This window comes from Ambystoma mexicanum, chromosome 12 (genome assembly GCF_040938575.1).
Source record: "Ambystoma mexicanum isolate Mex_15411 chromosome 12, UKY_AmexF1_1, whole genome shotgun sequence".
Classification (NCBI taxonomy): domain Eukaryota; kingdom Metazoa; phylum Chordata; class Amphibia; order Caudata; family Ambystomatidae; genus Ambystoma; species Ambystoma mexicanum.
In genome coordinates, this window is record NC_090936.1 from 240,458,811 (window position 1) to 240,485,266 (window position 26,456).

The 26,456-nt window shown below is 46.9% G+C and overlaps 1 protein-coding gene across 8 annotated transcripts in view; it reads right to left on the reverse strand.

Annotated features, from left to right (window-relative positions):
* The window catches only part of EPS8 (EGFR pathway substrate 8, signaling adaptor), a 1,868,600-nt gene that overhangs the window by 77,066 nt on the left and 1,765,078 nt on the right, over positions 1 to 26,456 (reverse strand). The window contains exon 25 of one of the 8 annotated variants that reach the window (XM_069628374.1): positions 19,058 to 19,099. The exons of the other annotated variants lie outside the window; for them this stretch is intronic. Coding sequence (XP_069484475.1) covers positions 19,088 to 19,099 — 12 coding nt within the window. The 3' untranslated portion in view covers positions 19,058 to 19,087. The remainder of the gene's footprint in view (positions 1 to 19,057; positions 19,100 to 26,456) is intronic. 8 annotated transcript variants of the gene reach the window in all.

The following is a 26,456-nucleotide window of genomic DNA, read 5'->3' on the forward strand; positions in this document are numbered from 1 at the left end:
GACGTACCGATTACCCTGGAGGAATTAGAAGAGGTGGTGAAACAGCTGCCCACCTGCAAGACCCCGGGTACGTACGGATTCCCGGCTGAGTTTTACAAAACATATAAAGCAGAAGTACTCCCCCCTATGCTAGAGATGCTCAATGAGTCTTTTGAGAAGGGTCGGCTACCGGACACGCTCAGAGAAGCACTAATCGTGCGCTCCCCAAGCCCAACAAGCCAGGCCATTGCTGCGGCTCCGTTGTCAATGTTGAACCAGCACTGCAAGATCTTGACGGCGGTCCTGGCTAATAGGCTGAGAAGGGTCATCAGTAACCTGATACACCCGGAGACAGGTTATGTCCCCAACAGAAATATAACCCACAACCACAGGCGACTCCACCGGGTGATTGAAGAGGGAAACAGGAGCGATGGGGAAATGGCGGTGGTGTCCCTAGATGCAGTCAAAGCTTTTGATTCAGTGAGGTGGCCATGGTTGCTGGCGGCCCTGGAAGAATACGGGATGGGGCCGAGTTATTTTAGGTGGGCGAAATTGTTGTATAGTGAACCACTGGCCAGAGTACGCACAGGATCGGTGATATCTGAAAGGTGGCAACTCAGTAGAGGCACCAGACAAGGGTGCCCCTGGTCCCCGATGTTATACATTCTGGCCCTAGAGCCCCTGGCAGTGTACCTCAGACAGCAATATGACATGGTCGGTATTGAAGCAGGGGGAGAGAAACACCTAATATCCTTATATGCTGACGATTTACTACTGTATTTGAAATATCCGGAAGAAAATCTTCAGTATATTCTAGAGGTCATGGAAAAGTATGCAGAATTGTCCGGCATTGCGGTGAACCCCCAAAAATCGAACATGTTCCCATTGGGGAGCTACATAGGAGCCCCTCTGGAGCGGTTGCCAGTGTTGTCCGTACCTTGGTCGGCTGATTCCTTCCGCTACCTCGGAATAGATGTATATCATACTGTGGAGGAGGAACACTTGCATAACACCGAGGTGGCTGTGCAAAAAATCTGCACAAATATGAAGTTTTGGGAGAAGCTGCCGCTGGCGATGATGGGACAGGGGGCGATGCTCAAAATGGTGGTCCTGCCTAGGCTGTTACATTTCTTCAGTAATATACCATACTTGATACCCAAAAAGTTTGTCAAACTGAACAGCATGTGTAGGGACTTCCTGTGGCACAGCACTCGCAATCGAGTGGCGCTATGGAAGCTACAGAACTTTCATGATAGAGGGGGCATCAAGCTGCCGAACTTTGAGGCCTATTATGTAGCCAGTCAGTTGCAATATGTAACCAAATGGCTCTCTGATGAAGAAACTCCTGAATCTAGGCTGTTTGGGCAGGACTGCACCCGTTTTACCTAAATGAGATTATCTGGGTGACTAGACTTGAAATGAAAGAACACCCGGGTATGCTGTTGCTTGGGTGGAAGATGTGGCACAGAGTATGCCAACTGATGGAGAACCCATGCCCGTGTTCCCCACAGGTGCCACTAGTTGCCTTAGCTAGGGGAGACAACCAGCTCAGGATGATAATCAGGACCTATTGGGAATCGGTTGGGCTGGTCACATTGGGAGACATATGGCAAGAAGGGGCTATTAAAGAGTTCAAAGAACTGGGAGAAGAGACAGGCTTGCATGGAGGCCAATATGTCACGTATCGTAGGCTAGTGCAGACTATTCGCAAAACCTGGCCAGAGATTGTACTGGCGGAATAACCAGACGTTCTAATGGGAACAATATATGATATATCAGAAGGAGGGCACGAGATTTCTAGACTGTATGAGATGGTGATGACCCGGGTGGGGAAGGATTTGACTCACCTGGGGCTGGACTGGGAAGCGGAGGTGGGGGCACAGATGACCGATTGAATGTGGTAACGTGCTATAGGATACCACAAGAAAGTGTCCAGAAATGCTAGATTGCAGCAGATACAGTTATACATAATGCATAGAGCCTATATGACCCCGAAGAGAATATCAAAGTTTGCAAACGCAGGAAGACAAGCATGCCCAAAATGCGATGAGGAAGACGCAGATATGACACACATGTTCGGGTCTTGCCCAGTGATTGAAGCCTTTTGGGGGGAAGTGGCACGGAAACTAGCGGATAAAGGGGTCTCGCTCAACATAGATACAGCCTGGGCCTGCCTGTTGGGAGGGTTTCCCAGACCACGGAACACTAAACACCTTGGGAAACTGAGGGACCTGGCATATGTGCTTGCTAAAAGAAGGATAGCTATGGGCTGGAAGCAATGCCACAAGCCACGGGTAGAGGTATGGTGGCGGGACTTGCAAAAATGGGCGGAGACTGAAACGGTGGTGTGGCAGGAGGCATGTATCAAGTGCGGGGAAGAAGATGTGGGTAACCTGATGGCTTGGAGAATGTTAATAACAAGACTGTTTGGCACAGTAGTGGATCCTGCAGCTTCGGAAGGAAGCAATACCCAGCCACACGCAGCGGATACAGAACCAGAAATGCAAATAAGCTCTTGGGGGGCAGGAGGGGGATTTGGGGAGCAGTGATGAGCGTTAATTGATGTTCACGAGTTTATTGTAAATAACGCTGCAAGTTTGGTTTGTATTGTTTATTTGTTTTCAAAATAAAAATCTTAAAAAAAAAAAAATAGCGCTATATGCGGATGACATTCTCTTACACATGACCAATCCCGCAGAGTCAATTCCCCAAGTCCTTAGACTAATGGACGAGTATGGCCAATTCTCCGGCTTTAGAGTAAACAAGGCAAAATCCATTCTATTCCCCCTTCAGGGAACTAGGACAGAAAATGATCCTAAGTTTCTTCCACTAGGCCTTAAGCTGGAACACCTCACACTACAATACCTAGGCATACAGATTACTAGGAACCTGAATGACTTATTCGAAGCAAACTTCCCTCCACTCCTCCAGAGGTTTACTGCGGACCTTAAGAAATGGGGTAAACTTACGATCTCTTGGCTTGGCCGCATCAACACGGTTAAGATGACATGCCTCCCACGCTTCCTGTACCCATTCCAAATGCTGCCAATTGAAATACCCAAAGCGTTCTTCAGTGAAGCTAAAAAGATCTTGATGAGATTTATATGGCAGGGTAAGAAACCTAGAATTGCATACACCACGTTGGGCATAGGCACACTATCCACATTTCAGTACATCCAACTGAAAGGGGTCCTGACAAAGGCAGAATGGAAGGACAAACTGAGCAGAGAATTGACCCCATTCGAGAAAATATTGGACTCTAGAGTGGAGAGGAAAGGTCTCATATCAATAATGTATCAGGAACTAATAGCAGCGGGAGACGGCTCCACTGAGCCTCTGAGATCTAGGTGGGAAAAGGACTTTGGGGAAGAAATAGACCCCGAGCAATGGAACCTAATGTGCAGGACCGCCTCTAGAACATCGCTATCGTGTCAGTACAAATTGCATGCCATCAAACTCCTGCATAGGTGGCAATACGACCCCCTTAGACTATCCAAAATGTCTCAATGAGCCCGACGTGCTGGAGGAAATGTGGTCAAACGGCTAATTACTGGCATATGTGGTGGGGTTGCCCGCCCATCAAAGTATTCTGGAACGAAGTACGGGGGTGGATCAAGGAAATTGATGGTATTCAGAGAGATGCTGACCCCTATCTGGTGCTCTTTGCCTTAGAACGAGACGCGGACGAGTGAAACAGAGTGAAAGGCCTGACCCCCTATCTACTCCTGGCTGCCAGGGCCCTCCTGGCGATCAAATGGAAATCCGGTACAGTCCCTAGGAAGAGTGAATGGATTGCCCCAGCCACCAACATCTATCTGATGGAAACCATAACGGCCGCTCTGCACGGAAGGGCAGCCCAATATGAAACCCTATGGATGGACTTTAAAAGTTGACAACTAACGCCAGATAATGAGTCCCTATCAGACGAACCTGAGGAGATCTAATGGAAATCCAATGCTCAGGTAGCAGTGACTGGGAAAGGAAAGGTGAAAGAGAAAAAAAAAGAAAAAAAAAAGGGAAAATCTCTTGATACAAGCGAGCACTGTATGGTCAGACACTGGAGTCAGAAACTTTGCCCTATCAACGTTTCGGCGCTTTAATTGCGAAAAACGAACTGGTGCCAAGTTAAGTAGGGGGGGAGGGGGGAAAGGGGAGTTGGTTTCTTTTTTCTTTTTTTGAGTATCAGGAAATGCACCTTCATTGAGAACTGAGATAACTGTATGACACTGGGAGCTGACATTAAGCTTTTTTTTTTTTTTTTTTTTTTTCTTGTTCCTCTGTAACTAATTGTGTCAACCGGTGCAATATTTGGTATGTATCTTGATGTTTCTTTATTGTTCCTTCTTGTTTCTTTTCTTTGTTGTATATGATAAAACCAATAAAAGCAAATTAAAAAAAGGGGGGATTCTATGCTTTGAATTCAATAGGCTGGTGTTCCCTGCAGAGATTCAGCCATGCAGTTCCTCTCTATCTGGGAAAGATGGCATGCCCTCGTACACAATTTCTAGGTCTCTTGGAGTTGTAAATTCGAAGAATGCTTCATTCCCTCTTTTGTGTGTTTATTTCTATTAAGAATATTTGAATCTGCATGAACACTAGGAACTGACTTTTAGCAAAGACAGTCCAAGAATTATCGCAATGGAAAAATGGAATCCCCTCCACTGAAAAGTATAGAAGCTTGCACATCACACAAAGTGTCAGGACAGATTTGATTTTGAGAACTCTGGCAGATGTCTTTCTGCTTTTGCTTGCTTCCTGCACTTGAGGCAAGGATTGCCTCCAGAACCTTGCCTTGACAATCACAGCAGCAGCATTTGGTTTGTCTGGATTACTGCATGAGCATCCGATAAAGATACATTCCGATAAAGATACACCTCTTCTGCTAAATACCAAACAGCATCCTCACCGGCTTCTAAATAAACAAATGATTTCACTTTAGCAGAACGACACTTTGATTGCACTAACAATTTCCTGTGCAGCACTAGGAATCATTTTGCACAGTGCATGGGTGTCACATCTCAGAAAAGCAGAAAATCTCATTTCCATTCTCACTGGTTGGGCTCGCAGGAACAATAGGTTGGTGCCGCAGTGAACCCACATTTTTCCTAAGTCACAAAGTACTGAGCAAGCAGACACATGGATCAAACTTCAACAAACTTGCGTAAGAGCCTTGGAATAGATCCCACAGTTGAAACAAGACTTCCAATAAGAACATAGCTGAGCAGCGAGATCACGTTATTGATAACACCCAACTTAACTGGAACCGAAAACTGTGCACACTAACTTATACAGGGATTTAGCAAATTATCAGCACAATCAACCAATACACACTTAAGTTATACACTGCCTTTCCCGCGCCCCCTCCTTCACCGACATGTGCATCTAACCAGATCACCGGTCCTCTCCCATCTACACCAGTGCAATAGCATGCCCACTGCCACTCCTAGAAAAGTCAATCACTTGCAGCTCTTCCTGAACCGTGAAGCCAGAATGGTCATAGATGTAAAAAGACTAGCCCCCGGTGCTGAAATCTCTGCATTAGCTACCTAAAGAATAAAGGAACACAAATCCACAAAGGAGAAACAGATTTGCTGGTAATAAATAAAAGAATTAACATGGAAGTGGAAGAAGACTTGCTGCCATAGGCCTGAACATTGTAATCAATATCCCCTTAATCCTGGAAGCACAAAAATACCACATGGATTCCAGGAAATCCCAAAATATTGTAATGTTTATCCAGGCACCAAAATTCACTGCCGTAAATGGGTATTCAACCTAATGTAAGATGATGTGGAAAACCACACTTCAACCGTGATCGTCTGCTAGAATGTCAAATCATACTCTATCAAAAAGATGTGTTGTGACCTGCAGATGGTATTCTTTTACTGAACACCTGTTATGCATAAAGGCCACTGTTGGTTTAGCTGCGACTGGTACATTTCCAAATTCCTCCGATCTACCCTATCCATTTGTGACTCCTAGAACTCTTAAACGGCCTTGTGTATCATGGCACAATACAACACACCAAAAATAAAGAAATTATAAAAATGGTACTGTGATTGCACACTAAAATTTAAAGGAAGTTTACTGGCTGTATTTGTAAGATTTATTTTATTTGTGATTTTATTAGGCCAAGGCACTGTACATATGCCAACTCGCAGTATAATGGTTATGGTTACAAAAATGAGGCAATTCATCAAATTAGAATCAGACATTGCAATAGCAAGAAAAGAGCATAGTAGAAAACGTAGGGTTGAAGAAGATAGCTCATTAAGGAAGAGGCAGAGCATTCCAGTAAAGCAAGTAAAGAAACAGAACGAAAGTGCGACTGAGAAAATGATGGATGGGAAAATGATACTAAAAACTGAGATTGTGATCGAAAGAGACAAGGCAGATAGAAAGAGATAAGAAAAGTCAGATAAATAGGATCAAGACTATAAAGAGAATTAAAAACAATACAAACAAAATAAAATTTTAGTTGAGAATGAAAAGAGAAGATAGAGAAGAAGAAGTAGAATCATGAGGGGAAAGCAAATACAAGAGGAAAATTGAGGCATCGAAAACAGACTTTAAAGGGGCAAGACTTGAAAGTCAGAAGACCAAAAAATATATATATAGCGCAGTAGAATAAACATGAGAAAAAGGAAGAAATTAGACGTTTAGTGGCACTAAAAGTAGGAAAAGTTCGAACTTTTTGAATATTGAAAAGATGTCAATGACAAGAGTGAGAAGTAATAGAAATATAAGAGAAGGAGAGGTTGGTGTCAAGAGAGTGACTAAGATTCCAGGATGTAGAGGAAAAAGAAGGCTGTTCAACGAAATGGAGAATTGCGTGGCTTCCCGTGCATAGCCAGGACATCAGCTATGGGAAGATCATCCATACGATGGATGTGGCGGAGCCGAGAAGCCAAGTGGGAAATGTCTGGGTATGGAACAAAAGTATTTGACCACAAAGCTTGGACAAAGTAACAGGGCAATCACTGATATGCCGACTAGGGCTAGGAGATAACCAATCCTATAGGTTTAAAAAAATTACTCAGAGAGCTATTCTGAAGAGGCCAGGCTGCACCACAAACCAAATAGGCGTATAGGCAGATTAAAGGAACAAAGTGTGGTAGACATTTTGGCTTTTGAGGGTGGTGATGTTAGGAGGGCAGTCAAGGAGCAAGAGTGCATGCAAGTTAGGGGGTGCAGTAAACACACCAAATCTACTGAAGGTAAAATAACCTTTTGAGTCATCATACTGATACCAAAACCATATTTTTCAGATGATTAGGATATGGGCACCATGAGTTATTTGCTGCATCCACCATTATCAGAATTGAGGTAGTGTAGTCCTCATAAAACATTTTTGAGAGTTTCTTCCACACCACACATGAAAAATGTAGCTAAATTGCATGCCCGGGCATCACAGTGTAAGTTCTGTTGGATTGTACTTTATTAAGACAGGAGACCCACTGTATTTAGAACTATTGATGTTATTTGGCGCAGAATTGAACAGGTATAAATAACAAGATGATGTCTGGGATAGGACCTCAGCAGTTTGTCGGTTATACATGAGTTTTTTTGTTGTTTTTATTTGCATTAGGATAGTCAATGACAACACCACTTTTCTTACAACATTATCCAACAAAGATAATTCCTTCTCTCTCCCTCCTTTCCCCCCTTTGCCCCTATCAACCAATCAGTGCGTTCAGAGAACCGGTGTTCGTTCAACAATAGAGCCTTTTAGGGATGGATGTACAGCAATCATTTTTCTACATTCAGTGGACTAGTGTGTATTGGATTAGGTCCCCCCTATCCGGTCCCCACATCAAACATCATCATCTTCGCAGTCAATCTTTAACACCCTCCATTCTGGACAGTAATAGCCCCCATTCATCTAGTAATGACTCCCTGTAGTCATTTACAATGGCTGTCAGCCTCTCCATTTCAATCATGATACACAATTTAAATTCCCGTCTTGTGGGCAATCTCCCCACCTTCCAGTGTTGAGCCACTGCCAGTCGCGGAGCCTGTAGCATAGCCTCACACACCCTAGGCAATCAGTACTCCCCCCGGTCCTTGGTCAGGATTCCTAATAGGATCTGGAGTGGGTCAAGGCTCAGCTGGGGCCCTACAAGGTGCTTGATCCAACTGAGGAGCTCATGCCAAAAGATGCGAATTGTGGGACATTCCCACTACATGTGAGCAAGGGACCTCACCCCACCACAACCTATGGGGTACATGGTTGATGCACCTGCAAACATTCTTGAAATTTTCAGCTGGTCCCTATGCCACCTGTGCAGTATCCCAAAGTTATGTTTGACGGTGGAGGTGAATAGATTGCCGTGAAATGTCACTCGGAAGAGTCAGTCGGGCCCAGTCCTCATCTGTGATTTCACTCCTACTAGTTCCACCCAATATCTCTTAAAGGTGTATCTCCCCACCTCCGGGGTTGAAACCAGCATCCTGTGTATATTAGAGAGGGCGCAGCTCTGGGTGGTGGCTCCGTCTAGCCATTTCTCAAACTGGGTGAGATCCCTGGAGAGGCGGGAGTACCATTTCGGGTCAGTAAGCATCCCCTTCGGCCTCAAGCTCGAGATTCTGTCCCGTTCCAGTCCTTCTTGGATTTCATCATAGCCCTAAAAGCAACCTTCTCTGAATAACTGTTCCACCCTCTCCAGCCCCTCGTCCGAACACTGCTGGGCGCACCTCATCCCTGCTTCATCAGATGGAATGGGGGGCCAGAGACCAACGCCATAGGTGAGGGCCAGGACGAAATCGATCTGTTTGCACCACTGTTCTTCCACAGATCCCACAGGACACCCAGTGTGGGGTGTTCTCTCGCTTCTCTCAGGATATCCCTAAGCGGGTCCCATAAATAGTCCCTCACCTTCAACACGTGCATTTCAAGGTCCTCCTGGTAAGACCAGTAGGTCCTATGGTTCTCTCTCGAGTGTTCCAGCAGTACCATCAATTGGGCTGCTTCATAGTATAGAAAAGGGTCTGGAAAGCCAAAGCCCCCTTGATCCTGTGGGAGCGTCAGGGTAACCCACTTCACTCACAGTCTCTTATCCAGCCAGGTGAAATTAGACAGTGCCCCCTTCAGTTCCCCAAAGAAAGCTTCTGGGATGGCGGTAAACAGATAGAGCAGCCTGGGGAGGACGTTCATTTTCACCACCACCATCTGCCCATACAGGGTCAGGGGTCGCCATCTCTGGAGGTCCTCTATGATCTTAAGAACTATTGGGTCAAAGTTCACTTTCGCCAGGCTCGAGAGATCTCTCATCAGCATTACCTCCAGGTACTTCGTTCGGACTTGTTCGACCCTCATCCCCGAGTATCAGGTGTGGCCTGCTGATATCTGGCATCATGGGCCCACGGGCATTATGGTGGATTTATCTACATTGATTTTCAGGCCTGAGATGTGCCCATATTTCTGTATTTGTTCCAGGAATTTCGGAAGCGAGGAGCTCACCTATGTGAGACAAGCTAAGATATTGTCAGCAAAAAGGGATAATTTGAATTCCATCTCCCCTCACCTTGTCGAACTGGATATTAAATTATGCCTCCTATTATAACGATTTGTATGTATATTGGCCTACGCCAAGTTGCTTAAAATTGTACGCGAATAACTCTCTACGGCAAGGTATTGACCTTAGAAATTGATGTAAGCCGCCATCTTGAATCAAGCCTCCATTTTAGGTTAGAACTGCCATTTTGGGGTTTTTGTACAAAGTCACCCTGTAATCTAAAATGGCCGTCTTGTGTGCCCTTGTTCTTGCCTTAACCTCTCCAACCTCTGTAGGAGAGTTAATGTCCAACCTGCCTTCAGGCTACATGTTAGGGTCATGTAGACCTTGTCCTTTGTTGACCTCGGGAGCAGGGGATTACTTGAATTAGCAATGTTAAACTACAAGTATACAAGAACAGTAATGCTATCCAAATATAATGTGAAACATTTGTTTGGTCTGTATTAAAACAGCATGTAAAGAGTGTAAATGTTAAATTAAAGAATAATGGAGTGTGTTAGTAAATATATTCAAAATTAAACCGCATGCACGAGATATGTAAATTAGGAAAGTGAACCTGGCGCGACCCTAGCCCAGTGTGTAATTAACCTGTAAGAGGGCTGGACATCATTTTACAAATTGTATAAATGCGTTGATGTCCAGCTAGGAAATTCTGTTCACTGCTCACATTGAACCCTGCTGGTGGTCTCTGTGATGTATTGACGGCCAAATAGCTATTTGTGTACTTTGTTGAATACTGTTCAGTTTTGTAATAAAGATTCTGGGAATCTTTTCAAGCCCGTGACGGTGTATTTTCCTTTGCTTGGTGTAACAGCCGTAATATTGTATTTTTTCTGATTCCACAACCTAATGCCCTTCATCCCCTGGTCGGTCCTGACCACAATCACCAGTGGTTCCATTGTGAGGGCGTACAGCAGTGGCAAGAGTGGGCACCCCGGTCTTGTCCCATGTGTCAAGATGAATGCCTCAGACAATACCATTGACACTCACTCGCGCCGTCACCTGTGTGTACATCGCCTCCACCCACTTCAAGAATCCCTGCCCATAGCCCATGCTCTTCAGAACCACCTTCATAAAAGGCCATTCCTCTCTGTCGAACGCCTTGTCGGAGTCAACAGGGACAAGATATGCATCACTCCCCTGGGTCTGGGCCTGGTATAGCAGGTTAATTGCTTGCTGAATATCGTCCGTGGCCTGTGTACCCTTTATAAAAACCCACTTGATCCCAATGTATCCGGGACGGCAAAAGTCTCTCCAGCCTGGTACCCAGGATCCTCGCCTGGATCTTCAAGTTGCTATTCAGTGGAGATATCGGGCGGTATGATGCACCTTTTTCAGGTTCACGTCCTCCTTTATGTATTGTCACAATTACAGCTTCCAGCCTAGAGCTTGGTAAGGGCACCTCGGCCCCCCAGAACAACATTAAATACCCGAGTCATATGTGGGGCCAGTGTTGATTTAAACCGCTTATAAAATTGCACTAAGAACCCATTACTCCCTGGGAATGTGCCCACCTTCAGCCCTTTTATAGACTGGACGACCTACTCCTCAGATGTCCTTGCTTGCCCAGGCAGCTCGCTTCCCCCGGCTGTACCCCCGGTAAAGCCAGGGGGTCCAAGAAAGCTGCTATTTGCTACTCGTCCCCTTCAAATTGAAGTGCAGAGCCCTTCATAGAACTTGGCAAATTCCTTCCCCCGCTGCCTCAGGGTCGTGCACTGCCACCCCATCCTCAGCCCTTACTGTCTCAATCGACTTAGTTTTTCTCTCCTCCCGCAATCGCTAGTCAAGTATTTTATCCGCCGTCTCCCCTCACTCGTAGTATTTTTGCTTTAGGAACAGTAACTTATTTTCCAGGTCCTGGACAAGGATAGCCTTGAGCTCAGGCATGTGGCACCTCAACTCCGCCTCTGGATGGTTTGAGAGTTATCCCCCCCCCCCAGGTACGTCTGGCTACAAGTCCCGAATCTTATGCCTCAACCCCCCTCTCTCCCTCTCTTTTTTGAGCACCTATTCTAATGAGCACCCCAAATCGTGGCCTTAAAACCCTCCCAGAGAGTTTACACCCGCACCTCCCCATTATCGTTAAAATTGAAGTAATCCGTGATCCCTGTCCACACACACTGGGAGACGTCTCTATCCTTCAACAGAAAATCGTTACAGCACCACCCTCCCGGGGTCCTTGCCCCAGGGAGGGCATCCCATAAATCACACCACCATGTCGTGGTTCGACCACAGGACTGGGAACACTCTTGTATCCTTTGTCTGGGCTTTCAATTCAACATCCACTAATATTAGATCAATGCACGAGTAGGAGTTATGAACCGCTAAGAATGTGAAGGGTCGATCTCCCTCCTCCCCCTCCCCTGCAATGAGTCAAGGCGGCCGAGGTGCCGGTTGAGGTCTCCAAATTTCCTGGAGGTGACCCTACGGATGGTTTCCCATGCACCCCACCTAACCTCTTACGGTCCTTCATTGGGTCCAGGACCATGTTAAAATCACCCCCCACCACCAGGCAGTCTTCCACGAACATCATCAGTTCAGCCATAACCCCTTCCTAGAAGTCTGCCAGACCAGTGTTGGGGGTATATATCGAGCATAGGGTAATCCTCAGACCCTTCAGGCTTCTCATAATAAAGAGGAAGTGCCCACCTGCGTCCCTCTGTGCCCAGTTTACCACCAGTCCTATGAGGGCGGCCAATCCCCACTCTTCCTTTTTTTCTCTGTACCCGAGGCCGTGAGCACCTCCCCACCTATTTGACCCCATATCTTGGTTCCTTGCCCCGCTGCCAGTTTGTCTCCTGTACCATAAAGATTTCCAATTTGCCCGGTCTAAATTCCTGTGGGGTCATTGATCGCTTGCCAGGTGATTTTAGCCAATCACCAGTTCATCATCTACAGACATACCTCCAGTTCTGTTCCTTCCGTTTGATCCATCCCTTACCTCGAGAACTCACACCACTTTGTGGGAGCACCTGTGCCCCACGGGGGTCTGTCCCCTGAACCACCTGAAAAACGTCGAACCACAAACTCCCTTCTGGGTGCACCCACAACTGCCCTACAACCCCTCCCACCTCCCAACCCCAAACGCCGAGCATCCGACCCTGACACCAGCACCACTCCAAGTCAGGATAGGATCACCAGAAGTCTGAGTCAGCAGGACTCTCAAACCATCCCTTATTGTTACATAGCCCCCCCTCCAATCCCCATCAAGAAGTCTTAACTCCCCAACATCGCCCAGAGTTAACAAGGCCACATTAACTCAATCTTATTCCTCTCCTTATGCTCTCCTCATAATCTCCCACATAGCCCACCATCAGCTCTCGCTGTCAACAGTGACATTGACCAGCTTTTTACCACTCATATGTCCAGATCATGGGCCCGAGGGGCCCCTCTGTGGGGTACTGAGCTTTTTATACTTACCGGCCCCTCCCCCATCTTGCATCTATTTCTGGCTCCCACAGGCTGGGCACTTGATCCGGCAGTCTCTCCCAGGCCTGACTCCCAGAGCCGTGGGTCCCCCATGAGTTAGTCTGAAACTCTACTTATGTCGCTATCCATGGCTAGGCGGTAGGCCTGGCCTTTATATTCAAAGATGAGGGAGAAAGGAAAGCCCCCGCGATATCGCACTCCTTTATGTGACAGCCATTTGGGGAGCAGGTTGCACATCCTTCTCCTTTTAAGAGTCAGCACGGAATGGTCCTGGAAAATGGTCACTTGGCATTCTCTGCTGGCACGATCAAGGATCCTCGTCTTTTGTTCGTAGTAGTGGAAGCGCACCAGTACTGAGCTTGGGCCCCTTCCGCCTCACCCCTGCTCTGTGGGCCAGATCAATAATGGGTTCATCCATGACGCTGTCTCCGAAGAGCGTACATATCACTTCCCTGATGGCTCTCCGGATGTCACCCTCCGTTTCTCCATCTTTTTCCGGGAAGCCAAAGAAGCGCATGTTGTTACAGCGTTCCCTGTTCTATCCATCATCCATTTTTAACGTGGTCTCCGCCTTCCTCCTCTCCAGTTCTGCTAGTCTCACTCCCATTTGGAGCTCCATGATATCAACTGATGTTTGATTTACCTCCAGGCCCTGGATCCTGTCCTCAACTGAGAGGATTCTACGGTCCATCTTGTCTAGTCTCTGGTCAAGAGTCGATCTGATGCCTGTAATTTCCTCCATGAGGGCCGCATCGTCAGACTTCGTGGCTGCCGGGTCCCCCTCCATGTTGATATCCCAAAAAATTAGTACACTGCACACAAATGTTATTGGTACATTCTCAATATTAGCCTCAGTAAATGTTTAAATGAATATTCAATTGAATATGTTATAACTTCAGATGCAGAGGAGAAATAGTCAACCTTGACACATGGGTTGAATATTTGATTACCCAGTGTGTAGATGGTCCCAATGGTGGTCATTCATGAATATGGTTGTATCATTAGCCGATGTTCATATGAATCTGTTAAGATAGATGGATGAATCTTAGTTATTCATTGATAGTGATTTAGAACTAACTATAGTGTTCATTCATCTTTCAAGATCTTCTTATTCTTCCTCGACCACTGTTGCATATAATTACAGCAGATACTGCCTCTTAGGAGTTCACATTCCGATTGTAGATAGGGGAGATATGTATATAGACAATTAACAATACACGGGTCATACTAAATCATGTAAGTTTATCTTTCTCCACTTACTTCTAAAATAACCCTATCATTTTCTTTGAGAAATATGATAATCTTATCTTTTGAGAAAAGTTTGGCCTTAATTTTAGGCCCAGAAAAGTGTATGCAGGTGACATGAGTTTCCAATTTAGGAACTTGTTTCTCCCCCTCCATTTTGAACCCTGAAGCTGGTGGGACAGCTGCCCATCTAACCTCGCTCTTGACTGGAACTTCTGTAGGGCGTCTCTCCAGCTCATGGGCCGGGGGTTATGACCTGATGCGCCAGGCCCAATGGAGCACTCCAAGATCGCAACTGGGCCCGTGCTTCTGGATTACAGGCCCGGCCCCACCTCCATACCCTGGGGACACTGATGGGCTCAGAATTCGCCCAACTCCCCTTCTCCTTTGTCAATGTCACTGGGGCGTGGGTTCCCACCTGCGCTCAAGCTGGCCTCCTGAGTCTCCTATACCCCGGAAGGGGAGCCCCCTGGACTCTGGGGGCACCCCCTCCTTCCTTCCAACCCTGGTGGCTGGGTTATTTTGGGTGGGCCTAGAGTGTTGCTCCTCCTCCTATGTATCTGCAGGCCTCAGTGCATGCCTCCAGATAGGGCATGGGCCGACACGTGGGGGCCTCTCTGGGTCTCCGCCACGGGCCAGAGGTTGTCTCCTCACCTCGTCTGTGGCTCCTCTATGATGTGAAGCTGGCCTCTCTCTCCAATGTGCTGGATGCCTGTTTTCTAGGGTAGTTATGCTACTCAGAGTCTTCCCTCTGCTCCTCTGTGGCTTTTCCCCGGTCCTCCCATCTTTGGACCCATTTCTCTGGGGTCTCCGGACCCTCCCTGGAGGTGGGGGGAAGGAGAGGCCAGAAACACAGTCTGTTGCCGGCACTCAGCGCCTGCCCGGGGGGGCTTGTCACCCCTCCTGGCCCCACCACAGGGTATTGTCCATGCCCCCTTGTCCGGGGCGCCCAGAACTGCCACAGGTCTTGTTTGTAGTCCGGGGACTGGGTTGAGGCCTGTACCATTCCTCCGGCGCCCCTTGCTCCCCACTGCAGAGCCCCTGCTCATCTCCTCACTTTTTCTGCTGGCACGTGCATCCCTTACAAGTCCTAGCAGGCGGGTTTCACTGCTGCCATTGACACGTGAGGTCAATCGGTCGATTGCCTTTGGGACCGGCCTCTCGTTTTTCTTCCCCCTTCACTGCCACAGCGCAGGCTGCTCCGTCCCTCCTGGCTGCTCCGTCGGCATGGCTATTTCAGCCGGCCATGGTCGGATTCTCTGTTGAACTTGGAGCGAGGGCACGCTACTCGCTCCTCACTCAGGGGCTGCTCTCCGTTCCACTGCCTCAGGGGCAAAATGGGGCTCAAACCCCCTTCACTCCCATTAGGCTCGGAGCACATGGAGCGTTCAGCTTCTCTCCGTGAGCCCCCTGTTGGCCATGCTTGAGGCTTTTATAAGCATTTTTTCTTTTTTTAATCGACAGCTTTGTACTGTGAGTGGAAAGTGATATTTTTAAAAACTATGAAAACTATAGTCTGGATTTCAAAACTTGTTTCTGTTACAAGAGAGTTGCAATGATACGTCTCACCTCAAACATAGTAAACAAGCAAACTGAACAGAACTGGATTTCCAATCTTAAGTACAGCCATATCCGGGGCACTTTGGAATAGCAGAAACGTGCTCTTCTAAATGAAGAGTGTTCCTTCAGTTATAAGCTTTCTTAATTGCCGCTGCATAGAACTGAGTGTGTGAGCATGAACGAACCATTTGAATCCAAGCTCTGTGAACACTTTGGCAATCCTGGTTTTGTAACCCAGATCAAAACAATGATGCATTTTCTGTTCCGTTATTTAGTCTTGCAGGACACTGCTAATCAATATTGAAAGGAAACCTCAGTGCAATTGCAGAAAACCTGTGCCATCCAATGATCCGGTTTTCTTTTGTGACGACTTCATTAAAAACATAAGACATCGCAAGCTATGCTTATACCCTACAATTGAAAAAAGGAGTCGCAAATAATGGAATAATGCAAGATTCCTGTCAGTTAATAAAAATATTTTCCTGAGATGCCATGTTGTAATTTATATTCTTTTAGAACTAAAGACTCTCAAAAAGAAGGTACGGTCAGAGATTTGGGACTGTTGCCGGGAAAGGGAACACTTCGCTCTAGTCATGCCTTAAGGAACTTGGAGAGATGTTTCTGGTGATTTATGAGATCTCACTGCTCTTTTACATAACAGTGTGTCCCCCCCTCATTCCCTCTTCCCTATACTCCTATCAGATGTTCTTTGCTCCGAGGGTGGAATCCAATAGCTGTGTGGGCACACGCCCCATTGTTTGCTTCACATCAACACCTAACCCTTTTTACACATTCGCGATAGCCTTCTCATGTTTTAAACCCCCATCAACAAGTGTCAGGACAATGATCACCCATTCCTTCATTAGCATCCGTCAGCAACCTCACCAACCATTATTCCATCAAAACCCAACCTGCCTTACTCGGTTTCTGGCCCTCCACCTCCATTTTGTCCCAACTTCGCATACCATGAGTTGCCAGTCGAAGTTGGACCAGCAAGCAGATGCTTCAACACCAGGTGAGCCTGGGCACACTAGAAAGAGGAATGGTCCTTTGGCATGTGGGCATGTGTGTATTTTTGTCATGAATGATTCATTTTGTCAGGCATGATTTGTGTTTAAGGACATGGTCTGCTAATTCTTCATAACTACGGTCAGGTGATCCAAGAACAGCACACAGCGTTCCTGTACTGGCATCCCACTCTAAACACCGCACTGGAGTACCTACAGCCTGCTGGAGGCTTGGGGGCAAATGACCAGGCATTCTGACTCCAGCCCTGACCACCTGACAAACATGGTTTTCCTGACGGGCATAGGCCTTAGAGGCACTGCACACCTGCACAAAACAGGGTGAGGACCACAGATGCTTTTGAGACGCCCCTGGAATCCCTCATAAGCAGAAATGTGGGATTGGGATTTCATTTTTAAGGGAGAGCGCCTTCCCACACAAGATAGATCATGCCTCTCGAAATCTCAATCATCTACAGGAACACAGAGTTGCCAAACGGCCCTCTCTTTTAGTTGGCATTACATCATGCATGCTGCACAATGCATTTATTATGCTATGAAGGAATAGGACAGGGAATGGTACAAAAGGGAGGGACTCTGAAAATGGTGGATGGCTGCACTAGCCATGAGGGGTGACAGGGAAGTGAGAGAAGTGATGCTGAGGGGTGGAAGAAGGAGAAAAGAACATGGATTCATAGCCCCACTAGGCAAGTTAAAAATATTAAAATGGCATATTTGATGTGATATCTGTACCCTGCCTGGCAGATGTGGAATGCCTATTGGGACTAGACCAGCTGTTGTCAGGTGTTGTCGCTTCACGAATCCTATAGACATATATCATGGCAACCCAGCCAGTCCATTGTTCATGTGATCACTCACCACATTCTGTGCTACACAAGGTTATGTAGAGGTCAGGGGATGGCTTAAAATCCCATGTGAAAATAAATCATAGAAATACCATATTGTGCTGGTTATATTTTCGGCAATGATAGAAGAGTCACCATGTAAATCTTTCTCTTTAGCAAACACTTATTGCCTTGTACCTCATATGAAAGACTTTTTGTTTTCGGTTATTAATAAAGCTTTGAGGTAAAATGTGTTTAGGTATGTTGCCTTTAAACATATCTGTCCCTGTACAAAACCTAAACTAAGATGCAAAAATATTGGAGTGGACGAGTGGCTCGTGAAACGCAACACCATTCCTGATGTTTTTCATATTTTGGGTGAGACGAAAGCGAATAAGCCGAGAACACTGTTGGCATTGACCTCTATTACAACAACCGCATAAAATAGTTATGATAACGAGTGGCCCCTCCCATGTAACAATTCTTAGGCATTTCACCATTGTAATTTGCTGAAAAACAGCCGTTATATATTGTAGATCACACATGTGACATGGGAAGAAGTACTCACCAGCAGCACTACAGCAGTTGTACATCTACTAAACAGTGTTAAGCATCACACTCCATGGCCACCAACTTTCTTTTAAACAAATCCCCTATTTCAAAGGAAAAACAGTAATGGCTGACTGACGCGCCTCCTAAATCGCCCTGCAACACGTCCATTTAGTGGTGCAACAGTCAGAGAGTATTACAAACATATGAAGCACATGGGAAAGTGAAGAGCAACCTGATGAGCTGCTGGTTTGCATCTGCCATCCTCCCTGTTCACTCCTCCGAGTGGGCATTCATTGGGCAGAAAGGGGAATCCACTTGGTTTTACTACCCCTATACCCTCCTCCCTGCCCCTTACCCCCATCATAGAGTAAAGCACACCGGGTATTTCATTTGGTGACTAAACAAGGGAAACTCATTAACGCGTGCCTTTCTAGCTGCAGAAACCTACGCAAGCTACGTTTATAAAAGTGCATTAGTCTCACGCTGTCTAAATGCAGTAACACGCCGTCAATAACTTACAGTGACGCCACACAATCGTTGACTAATTAAGAACAAGACAACCATTTTTGGTAGCTTAGGATCAACGTGCCTTAATTTCTTTGTTTAACAAACACCTATTTGGTACTAAATCTGTAACGGGATCTAAAGTTGTGATGTGCCTCATTAAGCCTGAAATCACAATACATGTCAGTGAACATGCTGAGCGACACCGCAATAGGTTAAAAGCATTGAATATGCTTCACTATGTGAAATACACACGTGTGCACACAATTCGGCTTCGTGGGCGTGCTCATACAGCAATAACGCCAGTTGCCACCTTAGCCCACTTTGTTTCAAAATTGTAAAAGAAACGCAGTCCATCACTTTTACAATTATCCTCAAGGAAGCTAAACAAAAAAAGTTTGGCTTGTTCTTAAAGTTCCAATACCTGTAATTTGACTAGGCAAGCCTCAGACTTTCAGATAAACACCTGCAGGTTGAAAGAAAGGTCAGGAGTAAGCAAGGTCAAGCAATGTCTGGCAAAACAAACAACGCAGAGCTACCCTGATAAAGGTCTGTTTGGAAAACAGCAATCAACCCACCAAGGAGACTTCCAGAAAAAGGTCAAATGGAAAAATATATAATACATGGAAGAGTGAAATATTTAAATATCACATGGAAACTCATTACCAGGCTATCAGTGCCAGGGAAATGTAATCATCTTATCTACAGAAGAATATTTCTCTTTATTTTAGCTGTTGAATAAAGCATGGACCAATATTTACGGAGTACTTTAACCCCTTAAATGCCAAGGACGAGTATGCTCGCCCTTTTGCATACACTTGCATAATAATAGCCTGGCACTTCATTGCAGCAGGGCCACTTCAACCATGAGATGAAGTCATTATTTCCACGTCCATCTTCCTTATTCCGAGGTACTTATTCTGGTACTCGCATAAGAGGTACTAGCCTCTTCTGTCAGAAACTCTTCAACCACACTATATTTGTTTTTTGGTCTTGGCGAATTTTTGTGGCGCTTCATAAATGCTGAAACCATTGATACGGGAGAGGGAATGGGGGTTCGGAACTGAGAATATTTGTTTGGCATAGCAACGGGGGAATGCCACGGCATGAAACACCAAATCACTAAAATCTCTTTTCCAAACTCTCCCGCATAGAAGCCCCCTAACAATATTTGCTCTATTCAGCAGCTTTATGAGAAGCAAGTCGGGTACCAGGCTTTCCATTTCCCAGCTGCTCAGTGATTTCATAGTAGGCTATTTTGGGCCATTGTCCCAAAGCCAAGTGCGCTATTTTGGGGCTACTTTGACAGCAGATCTGTTTTTTTGCCCTCCTGAGGCTGCCTTTCTACAACCACCTACACCACATGCACATTCTATACCGCCCACTCTCTCTACCCCCACCCATCCCAACCCACTCTATGGCCACCCACCCCCACCCCGCCCTCATTATGTGTGCTGGTTGGGTTTTGTTTTGGCTACTTTTGATAAGTGCTCCTGAGGTTGCTTTGTTCTTCATGTTCTAGTGCCCAAATACCTACCATCAACCACGCACCCCATGCTCTCTACCCCAACTCACTCACCCACCCCTAACCACCTTACCCCCTCTCTACACCCACCCAACCCCAACACCCTCTCTAACCCCACCCAACCCAATCCAACAACCGCTCTACCCACACCCACCCAATACCCACTCTTTCTACCCTATGCTTCCCCCCTAACCCCGCCCGGTCTACCACCAGCCACCCTACCCCACACTATACCCGCACCCAACCCTGACTCTAACGCTACCCACCCAAACACTGGTCGCTTTAACCAAAATCACCCACCCTACCCCCAAATTCCACACTCTCTACACCCACCCACCGACCCCTTGTCTCTCTAGCCCTGTCCAGGAACCAATCCCTACTCTCTCTACCCCGACCCACCACCCTACCCCTAAATCTCTAGCACCACCCACAAACCCCCCCTACCCCTACTCTCTATACCTCCACACTCTCTACCCCCACCCACCCAAACTACAGCCATTGACTATACCCCCACCCACCATGCCCCCACCCTCTCTACCCCACCAAGGACCCTACCCCTACTCTCTACCCCCACCCAATACACTACCCTTACTCGCTCTACCCCCACTCACCACCCTACCCGTAAATCTCTACCACCACCCACAAACCCACCCTTTTCCCCCACTCCTCCATTCTCTCTGTTTAATACCTGAGACAAGTCTCGAAGCGTGGGACTGGGATTTGAACCTGCGTTACAAAGCGTTGTCTTGCTTCCAAGACAAATGCGTTGCCCCCTGAGCTATCCTCCTGGCCCACCCTAACTCCACGCTCTCTACCCCCACCCAGCTACCATGCCTTGACTCTCTGTACCATACCTCCACTCTCTCTACCCCCACCCACACTTCACCTACCCTTTCTAGCCCATCCACCCTACCCCCAATCTCTTGCCCCTTTCATTTGTTCTCTCACACCCTTTATTTCTCACCCTCTAAATCTTTATCACTCATATTTCCTATTGCTCATTATTTTTTTTCATTAGAAAGTTGTTTTAATCAAGTAAATTTGATTTTTCAACAAATCCAATTACATAATATTGTTAAAAACTCATTGAAATGATTTAAACAATCCTAAAACGACGAACAATTAAGTATTTTGACAATTCAATTTGATCAAGTCAAACCAGCAGAATGAAGCAGCAGCAACTCTACTTTTAGACAATAATAACAATAAGCAATGAGATATCCAGCCTTGTTCAGAGGGTAATCACAGAGAAGAGAGGCATATGATCATAATTTGCTCTGGGTCGATCTTTTATCTGTCAGTTTTAGACTATACAAGAAATTCATTATGGCATATCTCAATGATTGGCTGTTGGTATGAAACTCAATCGTTTCCTCCCTTGCTCTATTCTCCTTCCTTCACGATCTCTTGCACACCTGCAGCCCTTATTGCATACTCCTGTGAAACTTTGCACTCTCCTCCTTGCACCCTGGTGCCATTAAATGCAAAGAACAGTCCATTGCAAAACTATTGGCTTTGCCAATGTGTGTATTTTTCATCACTACACCCCCCCCTCTCCAAGGGAATAGAACACTCCTAGAAGACCTCAATTTTGAATGCTCTTTGGCTACCAGGGACTCAAGGGTGATGTGCCTTGCTACTTCTGTCCCACTGGAGCATAGCTCGGAGGGGGCAGCATGTTCCTCCACCTCCTCCCCTCATTCCACTTTTGTGCTAACCAGAGGGGAAGAGGAGGGGGAATGCCTCTTTGAATCCATTCAGAGCTAAGGGGCCCAAAAGTGCAAATTTGTCCCGACAACACCAAGCATCAGGAGTACCTGACCTACAGCAAGCCCGAGTCGAAGGTATGGCTCTGCGCCTGGGCACATTGAGAGCAATTTGTTGCTCCAACTGAAAATGACATGTTTTGAATTTACCCATCGAGAAGTAGTCAGATTTTCAGTACCATAATAAAGGGCACTGCAAAGTCCTGTGCCGCCATAGTGAGGGCAATGCTTGAATATTCAGGAAATGGAGGGGGTTGTACTCGAAGCCAGATGGAGGGACTTCTGGTTGAAGGTTCCACATATTCCTATAGGAGGACTACATGGTAAGGGGCAGCAGAGAACTTGATTGGGTTTGTAAACTATGCTCGGAATGTGCCAGAAGTGCATTGACAGCCGTCCTGGCAAGATAATGCAAACATGAGGTCTCTTCAGCACTGAGGCAAGCACAACTGTGTCTATATTCCTCCAGCTCTTCTTAACCCTGCCAATCTCAGAAGAAAAGCTGGAGAAAGATGAAAAATGAGGAAAGCTTCTTCTTAGAGTATGCCTGAAAAAGATGTTATGAGGAATTTTAAAAAAAATGCCTTGAAAGAAGAGCCACTTAATCCATCAACCCATTTCCTTCGCCATCCGATAGCTGAGCAGGCAATTTCAGCTGACTGGACTTCTGAGCACATGAATGGTAGTGTCAGTTTTCTTCCCATCGTGTGATAGTGTTCTCTGGAATTGCCATAGCGAAGGTAACAATGCTTTGGCTCCCCAATGGAAAAGGTGCTCCTTTGATTGTGTTAACTCCCCACTGTCCCCAGTCTGAACAAATTCCTGTTCACCCATTATATTTACAGTTAATGTTAATGTTAATGTTAAAGGTCATTTGTACCGCGCACTATCACCACCGGAGTGGTCCCCTGGCGCTCTGGCGGCTCTGAAAGAGGGGGGGGATGGTGGGTTAGTGGGTGGAGGCTGGAAAAGTGCAAGATTGCAGTGATGTGCTGTTGGCAGCCTCAGCCCGGTGGTTCCGTCGGCTGGGCCTGGGGTGTATGCGGCCGGTAGTCGTCGTGTGCTGATGTGCGAGTCTATGTGTTTTTTTTGTTTTGTTGTTGCAGTGTAGTGAAGTTCGTGCGGTTTGCTGCGCTAGAGGTTTGTGGTTGTGTTTGGTTTGGAGTTTGAGAGGTGTATGCAGAGAAGGAAATTGTTAGTGGTATTCGTTAGTCATCTCTATCCTGGACTGAACCGTGTAATCTTACCCGACGGGATGCTTGTACACCCTGAGCCTCAGGAGGTATGTGCCCGATTTTCCATTCGAGGCCGTTTGGGATCTAGCTGCCCCCTCCGCCCGCTCCCTTAATAACCTTGCATGCTCCTCCCCCCCTCCACATGACTAGCGCCGCTGCTAGTGTCCATACACCCGGTTGTGTGGTGATTGGTGGTATATTGTCTGTTCCACAGCCTCGTGGGACCTAGTTGTGGCTGTAAGGGCGGTGGGGGATGGTAAGGGTTGGCTGGAGTAGTTGTATCCGTTTCTCTGTGTCTCGCGGGGGGACCCCTGTGTCCAGCGTCAGCCCTGTTGGTGCCCCGGGTACTTCTGTCGGTTCTAGCGGTTTGTCACTGTCCTTTTTTGATGATTCGTTTGTCTTATTGTTGTTTTGGTTTTATTCTCCGGTGTTGAAGAGGTAGGTTTTTAGTAATTTTCTGAATTTAAGGTGGTCTGGCGACACTGGTATCTAGCCAGTAGCAGTGTGGAGCCTCTCCCAGTTTAATCATCACTTTCAGGGCCTCCACTCCTTCCTGATCCCCCGAATCAGGTTGAAGAATGTGTCTGTAGAGTCTGGATACAACTCATGTAAATACTCGTCATAGTCATTGTATGGGTCCCCAGGATAGTCCTACTGCTCCTGAAAAAAGTCAGTTTAGGATTGCTGTTCTTCCCATGGAGTCTCTCCGTAGTCCGGGGCTTGGTCCATGGTCCTTATTGTTCTCCTTGGCATCTGAGGGTAGGTGGGCAGTGCACTCCACAGGGCTTGCTGGCTCTGCCTGGCTGCTGGCCCCCACCCCGTGGGCATTGGCTGTCTCCCAGTTGGAAACGGACATCCTCTCGGTTCCATGTGATAATATCCCAGCAAAGATTTCACCATACAAGAATGGCGCAGTTCTTTTGCTGCAATATTACCCCTTGGAACATGCGGGGGACACCCCTGCAACCTCTGCTCCCATTTACCACTTAAATAATCCCCATAAAGAATATCACCTATGGCGTTTCCCAGTGACTATATGTATGGTGATATTATTTATGGGGATAATGTTACCTGATATCCCCTTCTCAGCCGACGGTATGAAAACGGCTGTCCCTGCCACATTTCGAGCACCGCTGGCTGACAGCAGGGAACATGCCCACGTGTGGGAATACCTGGCCACATTGGAAACATAGCCTCTGTGGGCGAGGGCATGTCCTCCACTGCTTGTATCCGTCTCTCGGTGGACCCCTTGACATGGCTGGGCTGAGCGGGCCACTGAGTTGTCGAGAAGGTAGCTGCAATCTCATCTTTCTCGACTTTCTTTCTAGGTGCCTCCATCGCAGATGCTTGTATGTTGGCACGTTCATGGACTCTCGCCATTTCTATCATTTCATCAATCGTTAGGGGCTTCCGTAGTACATCTGACACGCAGCCCTCGATGACGCGAAGACGGATGGCCTCATCGTCAGAGAACTGGCAGAATTGGTAGTGGACCAGTTTCTGCCGGAGACGTGCGATGAACTCCTCCACTGTTTCATGTGAGGATTGTGTACATTGATTGAATGCATACCTCTCAGTCTCTGTTGGGCTGTATCACCAGTTTCTTGCTCAGGGCAGAGACAAGGTTGTCGTAGGTCATCCTCTCTTCCAACAGGATCGTCTTGATGCGTTTAACCTCCTTCCCCGCCAAGTTCATGAAGATGTCCTTGAGAACAGGTAACTTTTCCTCACCTGCTGCCCTAACAAAGTCATCCAATTCCTCGACCCATTCTATCCACCGTGGGCCCTTGTCTTGTTGCGGTAGCAGTGTAAATGAACTTGGCTTCCTCACAAAGGATGCTTTCCCGTTCTGTCTAGTGCCTTAACCCTCTATGGCATCCTTGAGGTGTGTATCAGGCACTTCAGATGTGCCAGGCAGCCAGTTAGTGTACCCACTGATGTCTTGGACCCTCAGCGAGGCCTAGGGCGTGCAAGAGAGGCCCAAACACCATGTAACAACAATGGAACGTGCAGCAGCATGTCCATCAGATGCCCCTTTTATCAAGGGTGAGCGTTGGCAGTGCAGGTTGGTTCACGCAGTAGGCAGCGACTGCCTAAGTGTGATTGGAGTGCTAGGGAGGCTCCAGCAGGCCGTACAGACGTGTATCAGGCCATATCACTTATGTGGCAGCATCACCACGTTTGTGGTCAGCATGTCAGGGTGCCTGCCAGGCATGAGCCTTCTCTGTTTCTTCTTTTTTTGATTTTAATAATTTTTTTTATTAAGGTATGTAATATACAATCATATAGTCATAACTTCATAAGCATAATGCAGTGAAACTTTTACATGAGAATAGATGAAACAATGGTAAAGTGGAAGTGTTCCAGTAGGGCAATTAATTAAATACACTGTGTGCAATGTGAAATTGAGCATATAAGGAACAAATTGTCAATATAATTGAAAACTTACACATAAGAACTATAGCACAGTGTTGTGCACAACTTAGTATGGAACAAATTCTGCATTATGATGTCTAAGTGGGGGGGGAGGACAAACATAAGACTGACATATGACGAACACGACATATGGAGGGAGGGGGGAGAAAGGGAGGTGGTAGGTATTGATGAAGAGAGGCACATTGGTATATAATGCAGTAAATATTCAGTCAAGTGTCCAGATTAGTGTTTCTTCTATTTATTTATTTTGTTCAGCCCGCACCGGCGGGCCTCTCAGCAGGCTGTGACTGCTCCCGAGTAGCCTGCACCCAAAATGAGTGCAGACTGGCTGCTGGATGCCTCATTTAGGCGGGACCTGCAGGGCCAGCGAGATCCTGCGATGCGTGGAGAGACGCGGAAAGCCCCTTCTGGTAGTGAAAGCCCTCAAGCAGAGGACACATTGCATAGTTCTGAATACAGGACACAGCAGCGGCAGGGATTAATGCTGGCAAGGATCTGTCACACTTCCCGGCAGCGCAACTGGCAGTGCCGGGAAGGTCCGTCTCCTCCTTCTCCAGTTGGTGGGACACAGGCTATGACCCCCCCCCTTAAGGGAAGGAGACAAAGAGACGTGGCCTTATCTGAACTCTCCCTTTATTAAACTAACATTTCCTTTTCCGGCTCCTCCCTTTCCGCTTGGCACTATGTTCTTCCGAAAACGTTCTCTAACCCACAACAACAGAGGCTAAGCGTCAGGGCCAATGACCTCTAGACGCCATCCAGGTAAACTGTCTATGGACATTAAAAAGTATTCCCCCTTCTGGTCTCTTTCCATATTTCTTTACGATCTGCTCAAGTGCAGGAGCAATCATAGACGCTCAA